Source organism: Cyphomyrmex costatus, unplaced genomic scaffold (assembly GCF_001594065.2).
Source record: "Cyphomyrmex costatus isolate MS0001 unplaced genomic scaffold, Ccosl1.0 scaffold286, whole genome shotgun sequence".
NCBI lineage: Eukaryota > Metazoa > Arthropoda > Insecta > Hymenoptera > Formicidae > Cyphomyrmex > Cyphomyrmex costatus.
This window is the reverse complement of record NW_017276976.1, coordinates 149,279-159,480: the sequence shown is the minus strand read 5'-3', so window position 1 is coordinate 159,480 and position 10,202 is coordinate 149,279. Positions and strand designations below refer to the sequence as shown.

The 10,202-nt window shown below is 34.2% G+C and overlaps 1 protein-coding gene across 1 annotated transcript; it reads left to right on the top strand.

Moving 5' to 3' along the window:
* Positions 1–7,257: 7,257 nt before the first annotated feature.
* Positions 7,258–9,552, top strand: LOC108775136 (ankyrin repeat domain-containing protein 29-like; the record flags this gene model as incomplete). Its single annotated transcript, XM_018541419.1, has 5 exons — positions 7,258–7,356; positions 7,446–7,544; positions 8,245–8,442; positions 8,546–8,641; positions 9,261–9,552. Coding segments are annotated over 5 exons (690 nt in total), but the record flags the coding sequence as incomplete, so codon positions are not given.
* Positions 9,553–10,202: the final 650 nt, after the last annotated feature.

The following is a 10,202-nucleotide window of genomic DNA, read 5'->3' as shown; positions in this document are numbered from 1 at the left end:
TGTACGATGGTTTTGATGCGTACTAGTGCGCATTGAGTGCAACCGATTTCGCTAATACTTTGTGTACGCGAACTTATCATTATCTACGAAAATGTCGTCGAGGATCATCGAGTAATGTAGCGTGTAACTCAGTACTCTTTTTAATCGTTACAAATCGTAACCACGATCGTAACAGTAACGAAGTATGAATAATACATTAACTATATGTATATAATCATCGTTTTATTTTTTTTTCTGTACGTACATTATCACGTTTCTTACATTTAATTCTCAGAAAGAAGGTAGATAAATGTATTATTATACGTGCCTTCAGAATTGTACGTTATTTTATTTATTCTTATATAGACATTAACATTAATAACTGTATTAAAACCTGCATCGTGTATTGCAGTTACGAGACTATCTGCCGATTCCGATTTAATCGCCGCCGTGTAAAACAGATCTCAATTATTTAATTATGTTCGATTAAAGGATGTAATAGAGAAACGTATCATAATAGTTACTTTGTAATAATAGTTTCAAGAAATTTTCCTTCTCAATCAAGATCAATCATGAAATAATTTTCTCGCAACGAAGATTGCATCATTATTTTCCATGATTTCTTAAATATTTTATACATTCTAATAACCGCAAGTTTTAAATAATTTTTTAATGTAGAACTTGATAATCAAATGAGATTCTTACCTATTATATTTCTAAAATTTTGATTTATAAAAGGCTCCGTTTTTAATCCTTTTTGTTATTTATATTTAAAAAGTATATATTAAATATCTTAAAGAAAAATGAATTTTTTCACATTTATCGAAAATATATTAGAAAACGATTTTGACTTGACGATCTTATAAAGAATCCTATCTCTAAATACTTCGTTCCGAGTATAATATGTACATCTCAAGATAGAATTTTTGAAACTTCCTGGAGCATCGTCTTGCAACGCGTTTATCACTTTTAAAACGCGGCGTCTCAGCGAGACTTAAAAAGCCCATCGCATGGCATGTCACGCGGTGTACCAGGAAGCTGTCGAGCATCCCTTTTTTAAGTGCCTCAAGAGGATTTATCATCATGTCCACGCTTCCCTCTTTCTTCCTCGGTGTCTTGTGTCATCTAGAATTGCAGCATTGTATGCAAATTGATGACAAGATTACCAGAGTTGGATGAACTGATGTGCAGTTATATATATCTCGAAAAATAAAATTTGAAGAGAGTAAAAATCATGAAATTGATTTTAATACTTATTTGTTTTAAAAATTATTAATATCTTTCAAGATACTTATTAACATCATTATTAAATTGACACAATCAATCTAATTTAAAATATTAATATTTGAACTTTCAGTTTGTGACGTCTTAAATACGAATTGGCATGCAGTTTATAAAACTGAAAAATGTAAAAATGTGAATATGAATTTATTTTAGAAGCCACAATTTCGATTCTCTTAATCTTACTTCTCATGTGATAAAAAATTGAACAAATAAATTTTTTAAAAATGTTGATTGGCAAAATATGTTCGAAATAATTGCCAATTTTCTGACCAATTGATCACTATTAGAAACATGAGAGAAAAAGAGAGAAAGAATATGACACGATGAGTAAATGTGCTCGGAAATAGGAATGTGTAACGTTCCACAATAATCGAGCTGATCATACAGTGCTCTACCTCCAAGATTGAGCGTAAATGATGATGGCGTCACGTTCGGCACAAGATTACGCAAACCTTCATAAAGAACCCGTTAAACGCGCTCGTCTTCTTACGCAATCGGCGGATCCAGGATCATTTTCATGGACTGGAAAATGCGATCCTCTTTAAATTAATACCTCAAGATCACGAGACCGCTACTTATGGAGATAATTGTATCTCTCATTTCGCTTTCCATATCAATTTATCGGTACGTGTATAGCAATCGACTAATAAATCCTCGAGCAACCGTAATTATGGCGTAAAGCGATAATTTTAAGGAGGAAAACTCGTGTATATTTCTCCTTAAATCTAGATAAGCCGGCATGGCGATGGCATTCTAGCGCCGCATTGATTTTAGAATGGTGACCTAATAGAACATTTAACGACTTGAATAAATATCACGAGGTGAGAAACGAATTGCACGAGAGAAAAACGAGGAAGACAGGTACAATATTCAAGGTTGCCCCGGCATACCGTGAGCTTGTGCCATAACGTTCGTGCGTGCGAGTTCGCGTGATTCTAATGTGCCTCTTAATAGCGGAGTGCCTGTGCAAAACACGCAATGACGGAACGTGGAAGTTCAGGAATTATCGCTGACACTGTGTGTCTACAATCTATTTAAACGTGTTATTCATACTATCGTGGGTATCATCATAGATACGTAAGAAAATCGCGCGTGCGGCATGGCAGCGAAATGTTCGTTTACAGAAATGTTAGAAAGTGTAAGGATATACAAAGATAATATTTTTTATTTGTTTTTACTGAAAGAAAGTGTGTCTTTATAATTTTCTTGTCTATTTATAAATAGATAGTAGAATTTATCAAAAAAGCATCGCTATCAATTCAATATTAAGTCGTACTATTTTCCAACAAACTGTTTAGGTTCTTCGAAAAAAATCGCTGAAAAGTAATAGTTTATTTTTAAAAATATTATATATAGATGTTACGGAATCGTATACATCGATATTTATGTATGGTAAATTTCCATGAATTGTTTAAATATAACATTTTATTCTATAAAATTGGCTTGCAACGTTCTGAGATTAATTGTTTCTTTAATAAGTATAATAGTTAATTATTATCTTCTCTTTAACTCATTAACACAGATATATCATTTTTTCATAAACTCCGATATTATCTTGATTTTCATGAATGAGATATAACTTATAAATCTTGAACGCGGGAATATAAGAATTTAAAAGATAAGATTTTTCTCTCAATATATAGTGCACATGTATCATCTAAAAATTCTACCCGCGATTATCGATCGTCTAAAAATGGACAACGCCGACGAGGGTGAATGACACGTTATACCTGTCGGGTCATCTCGACTCAATTTCCGATAAATTAGATCTTGTATAGCTACGACATTCTCGTTAAAGAATGAATATTAGACTTAATTGAAGCGATTGTATCACACCTCAATTAAGTTAATTCAACGCTAATCGATCCCTTATTTAATGCAACACATACCTACACGGAAGTATTATAACACGCGCGCTTAATTATCGTTGCTAATTATTATTCGACCGTTTTTTCGGTCAATTTAAAATCAACACCGCGCGCTTGCCAAACAAAAATAACTGACCTTTTGTTGCCCTACTTGAGACCGATGTTCAATCGGCGGGATTTGCATCCGTAAGTGTGGTACCGCTATGTGCACGTGACTGATCCAGACATCTGTGGATTGCGATCAGATCTTCAATTAACCTTTCTATCTCTCTTTCGATCGATATTAAAATATCCAATTTTTATCGATATTTCGTTTAAGTTATTCATTCGTATGAAATTCTCACGAAAACGTAAATTTTACGATTAGGAAGACAAAAAGAGATAACAAAATTTGCTTATAACACTCATTTCTTTGCACTTTTTCCATCATGATTAATAGTTTCGTATACGTACTGAGTTTTTTATATTATTGATATACATATAAGTTTTTGGTATTTATGATTTTTAATTTGATGTGATATGATTTGTGTAATTATAATCACAAGTATCAAAAATTTTGTTCTTAATTTATAAATTGTATTTGAGATAGTCATTTGCAACACTCAAAAGAATTTCTCATGTCTAATGAAATAAGCAAAAATTTTTCCTGAAAAAATATCTCTATTTAGATCTAGTTTTGACGTCTGCTCAGATTACTTCCTTGATAGTTTTTCTTACACCATGGTGTCTGGTGAATACGCGTCGGGCATTTTTTATCTTGAACACAGACCGGATTTCTACGAGTTTCCTTATATGCCTGATCGCACCGAGAGCGAAGCGAAAGGATCGGCAGCAATGCGGGCCATACGTGACAGGTTGATCGTTACGTTATAGAATTTCTGCGGTTCGGTAATGGATAGGTATTATGTCCCCGCTTCGTTCGCCACGCATCACGGCACACGTAACTCCGTGGCGTGTGCATCGGCGGGAGCCCGTTTCCACAGCAGAGATATGCTGCAAAAAAAAAAAAAAGAATAAGATTTGCCACGTGTTAGCGGAATTAAAAGAGAAAGAAAGAGAGAGAGGAAGCAGAGCGATCGAAAACGGAAGCGTAAAGTGTTTCCGGTCTTTCCCGTCGTCTCTTTTCCCCGGAAGTAATATCGAAGGATTAATTTGCGTTATATCTTTCGAAGATATGATCGCGTCAGGGTGTGGAACGGCAGGATATATAATGAATAAAGCTACGAGTTCGCCGCTCCCTCGACTGGGAGCTTTTATGGCAGTGAAAGTGCATTTTACTTGTATCGGATCCAGTGAGTCGCTCGCTTAGCGATACCACACTGTTAAATAATATCAAATTATAACCGAGTATAGTTTATCTTTTAATCATTTTTTTAAGTCGGCACTGCTACTCTTACTTATTATATCGTTAATTTAACTAAAACAATGAAATTAAACAATTTAACTCAAGAGAATTATTAAACATGATTCAAATTTAATTTATTATTTATGAATTAATTTGACTTAATAATTTTTACTAAGTGCATGCTTTAAGGACGAAAGTAACCACAGAAATGAATTGATTTACATTTTGACAGACAAATTTATTTTGCATACACAAATTTGCTTTGTGTATAAAAGAAAGTTTTAAAATAATTCACGCGATTGAGAAGTCATATTTATAATTAGAAATTGAATCAGGAAATAAATTTATGATAAAGTGAAATATCGAAAATGAAAACGAACTGTCCATTGCGCGCAGTTTGTACCATTCTTCTTTCTAAAGATTTGGATAGTATTGGAGTCTTGTCTCATTACAATTCTTTAGGCGTGTCATTCTTGAAAAGACTTACAAAGAGATCTCTAAGAAAGAGAGAGAGAGAGAGAGAGAGAGAGAGAGATCTTATGTTCCACGCGACGAGGAATTTGAAAGTATAATTTGCAGTATTATGGTAAATGTACGTTAAAAAATTCTGCACTCTCTTAAGTATTTACGTTGTATACGCCAGAAAGAGAATGCTTCAATTTTCTTTCACAGGTCGCTTCTAAGAAGTGTCGAGCGTCGCTGCATCTACTTCAAAGAGCACCACGCGAGTTCAGCAATTTACTAATGTTTCGTTCTAACGAGCCTTTTACTTTTTACGACTCTTCCCCGCGTCCATTAGGAAACGATTAAAATCGCTCGACAGTCCAGGAAAATTTATCTTATCTCGTGAAAGCGTAACGCTGAATTCTAATTGTCTCATCGCAGCCTAAAAAGCCGTATCTCGTAACTAACCGCCAGAAACTGCGATCGACGAAAGTTTCGAAAATTTATGCGATTCAAGCACGACACATGTTCCGGATCGTGGATAGTTACGGTTTAATGCGAGATATTATCTTAATCAGGTGAAGGACACGTACGTTGTATTGTAAAACATGCTATGTCGTCAGAAATCGATAAATTGCGGCTGCCAAGTTTAGTACTAACGATGGCTTTATTAATAATATTCTAAACAACACCAATAAAATAATCTTTTACAACAACTGGATTTAAAATAACCGGTTGATTATATGAAAAAAATTATAGAATCTTTAGTTGATTTTTATATAAATTAATAAATGTAGATAATATAAAAGAATAAATTAGCAACAGATTAATTGTGATATTTTTCTATTTATGTTTTGACAATATTTGTGCTGGATAGGAAAAATAAGTATAGGAAAATTCCTAAATCACGTGCCTCGTAATAATTTCTCATTTCTCTCTTTCGCCAGAAGAGATTCGATTTGACATTTGCTCGAAATATCAAGGCCGCTCCGCGCGACCGGTTCTCGCCGCTAAAGTTTACCGTTAAGCATGACATATCGTAGCTCCTCGTGTTATATAGAGAGAGATATATATACGTATACAGGTGCAAGCGATGGAAGAAAGTTGGGCGTACTTCTAAGTGAACCGTAGAGAGAAGTATGTATCCAAATGTCTCTCGCACTCCGAAGGAAATCGACATTTCTCTTTCACATCGGCCAATAAAACGCAATTCGATATTATTATTAATGACGCAGTCGACGCAATTGCCGACTATATACGTCCGCATGTTATGTCGATTTATCGTAGATATAAATTATAGGTGGGTCGCGGGAGATACGTGACATTTGCATATCGCTAAGTGGCAGCTGACGTCACGTCAAATTTTCTGTGTAATTCTAACACACGTGCCGTTGAACCGCGCGATGTATCTTTCGTGATGAAATTACGACGAAATTATAGGATATTACATGCACATAAATATCTTTCAAGACGTGCGAAAAAATAACCCGAAAAAAATCGCTTTGTTCTTTTTATTAGAAGAGAAAAAATTTATTAATCATTTTTAAAAATTTTATTTCTAATGTCATACATCTTCTATTTCATCGGAATTTGTTTTTTAAATAATGCAGCCATTTATATTTAAATTATTTATGCAGGTAGATGTAGAAGTTGAGTTTCCTTTTCTCGGAGATAAAACATACATCATCTATTCTCTGCTTTCCCACAGTGCTTATCTTCTGCGTCCTGTATAGAAACTGTTACATTTTACATATCGCGAAGAGTTTTCCGTGATATTTCACTTTAAACTTTGCAGAGGTTCGGGTTGATCCGCTTATCTTGAGCGTCTTGATTTTCGAAAGTGAAAGAATATTTCTCAGATATTAAGGTAATGCTATTTAACATATATAAATGAAAAATGTTATATTCGATCAAAGCGGTTCTTCACATATCTAATACTATTTCTTGTGAATTTATATAATTTTGAGTTTAAGCTTTCAGCTCTGATGTTATTTATTGTCATTTTGATGTCAAATAACATTAGTTTGCTACTTGGATCAGAACGTTTATATTCTTTGAGAATATAAAGCTATAACAAATAAATAAAGCTGTAAAAAGAATCATTGTAGAAAAAACTATCTATTTTACTGGTAACAATTATGTGAACTCTGCAAAAATCTATATAAACGTATCTAGTTTTATTATTTTTTAAAGACAATTTATTTCAAAAAATATTTAAGATTCTTGAAATAAGTGGATCAGCTGCATATATGATACATATATTGCACAGTCGTCCACAAGGCGGTATGTAATAATCGTACACATATGATAATGTTTGCATTTATCTTGTATTCACAGACCGGGACAACAGCTTTGTTCTTCGCCGCTCAGGGCGGATACATGGACATCGCGGGTCTGCTTTTGGAACACGGCGCGATCGTGGATTCGTGCAGCATAGTAAGTAGAGAGGTGGAGGAGACCTTAACGCGTGTGTGTAACTCGATCTGGCTGCTCTTTAACGCTAATGTGTCCCACGTGAATTTCAGGACGGCGGCACGCCGCTCTTCGTCGCATGTCAGTACGGTCATCTGGACGTGGTAGAGGGCTTAATAGAGAGAGGCGCCTGTCCGAACGCTCATATGAAGGTAAAAAAAAATGCGTTTAAAATGCCGACACCAACAGGTTCGCCGGTAATTAATAATTCTCACTATTCATAATTTGTTCTTATTTCAAGAGCGTCTTAAGATAATGTCCAAAGAAGTTAATACTCTGTTCTATAATTAATTTCATAACTTAGGGTACTACTTAAGTTAAATATAAAAATATTACGAATATTACTGATATATACCCTTAATATATCTGATTAAGTTTGAATGAGATAAATGTTCTAGTAATCAGACATGTATCGATGTCCGACATTTACACAAAACTTTGTTTATATTAATCTCTAATATTTTTTTAAATATAATATCATAATTGTAAATACAGTTTAATTATATATTACAATAAAAAAAAAGTATTTGAAATTAATAATAATAGATTTTGTGTAAGTATTTGGGCATTGATCCTATACATATGTGTCCGTTATATTGGGATATTTACCTTACGAGAAATCGACTTTTTGAGAATAATAAAGATTTCTTAATTTAATTCTTTCATTAAACATAAATTGAAAATCTTCAATTTATGAAGATTAAGTTACTACCAAAATGATCAACACGCTTTAGTCGGAAGAGACGTTGCTCAATGTATAGTATTTAATAACAATGCGTGTGTATGTGTGTGTGTGTATATATATATATATATATATATTAGTGTGAGAAAAAGTTAAAAAATGATTCCTAGGACGGTGCCACGGCATTGTTCATCGCTGCCCAAAACGGCCACCTTCGTATTTTGGAAGTCCTCCTGGAGCACGGAGCGAAGACAGATGCGGTAAGAACGGACGGTGCTACACCGCTATGGATCGCATCGCAAATGGGACACGATCACGTCGTTAGGAGGCTGTTGAGAGCCGGCGCGAAGGTCGACGCCACGAGACACGTAAGTCTCACGTAGATCGCGTGCCGTATAATCGCCGAAAGTGAGCTCTCGCTATTGTGCCATGCATATACAGCTTGTCATCGCAAACAATTTTCTTTCACAGGACGGCGCAACCCCGCTTTTCAAAGCCGCCCACAAGGGTCACACTGCCGTGATCGGCGAGTTGCTCAAGTACCGTCCTTCACTTGGTATTCTCCCGGTAAGGGTTAGAGAAAAATCGATGAGTGTTTTTTAAACGATCTAAAAAGATTCGTGTACTTTAAATTTAATTATATCAATAAAATTCCTATGTAAGTTTCCGCGGATTTTTAGTTATAGGTATATTTATACCGCGCGATGAATATAATTTGCAATCAATTAAGTTTTACTTATCAAATGAAGATAAAACGAACGCAAATATTTGATTCTGGATTTGGTCCTCTCCAGTGCGGAAGTCTAGTATAAATTATTAGTAGAATAAAGCCATTGTATTTGACTTTCGCAATAAGAGATATTAATTTGCGTTTACTTTAACTTCGTTTGATAAGTAAATCCCAATTAATTACGAATTGTATTTATCGCATTGTGAATATCACGCCATGTCTTAGCACCGAGACACTACCGTGTCTCCAGATATAATTTAAACATATCAACATATTTACGGAGGCTCACATAGGCATTTTATTTGTCGTAGACTTATTGATATGGAGTTACAAATATATTACTATTTTATTTTATTTCAATTTAGTTTTATGTTAATTTTAATCTATAATTAATGAAATTTTACGTGTATAGTTTCTGTTGTGCGCAATAACTGTTAGGTTTCTTTACGTTTCCAGAACGGCGAAAGTGCTTTACATGCGGCAGCCTTGACGGGACACATGACGGTTGCGAGGCAGCTCGTGGGAGCGGGGGCTGATCCTTTGCTCGTAAATCAGGAGGGCATCACGCCGCTTCAACTGGCCGTCCGACACTCACAGACGCAAGTCGCCAATTACCTGAGGGATAAAGTAAGAGTGCGAACCGCATCCTGTTAGCGATACTTCCTTTATCTTGATATTATCATGTCGAAAATCTCGATATTCGACGAGCTCGACTCGACGATCGCAGTATTTTGAAGCAAGATGTAAGGCACAAATAGAATGTGAAAAAGAGTAGCCTGTTTTTAAAGTCGATAGTTTTATTATTGATAAAAGAATGTTATATAATATGTGAAGTTTTTTATTACTTTATTGTATATGTTATTAAAGAATGTTATGTTTTTTTTAAGAATGCGAAACATAATATATGTATATCTTCTTAGTACTGATGAAACCTTATAACAAAATAGAGCTATTCTTTTTCGTGTGTTACTTTGTACTGTAAGTGATATTAATGATGATCACACTAAGCGAAAGATGTGACAATGAAGAGAATTTAATTTCATGCAGTAATGACAGCGAATACGTTAACCAGAATAAAAAAGTCGATTATATGAAGAAAGATTATGAGCAGAAATCCGTCTTTATGAAAGTGATTAAGATCTGTTTGTTCGCATCGTTTTTTTTCACTCTAAAGCCTGTTTCCTTTTAAATACTGAAAATAGTAATAAAAAAGCACGATTGAAACAAACAGATATACATAATCATACCATTTCGTTCTATTGTAAATTTCGGTAAAAATATTTTAATACAGTTTTCTATTGCCAAACGTACAAAATGATACTAAAATGTTATAAATATCGAAAAATAATCTACTTTATTCTGATATATCCCACAGTACGTAACACAAACCTATAGCGA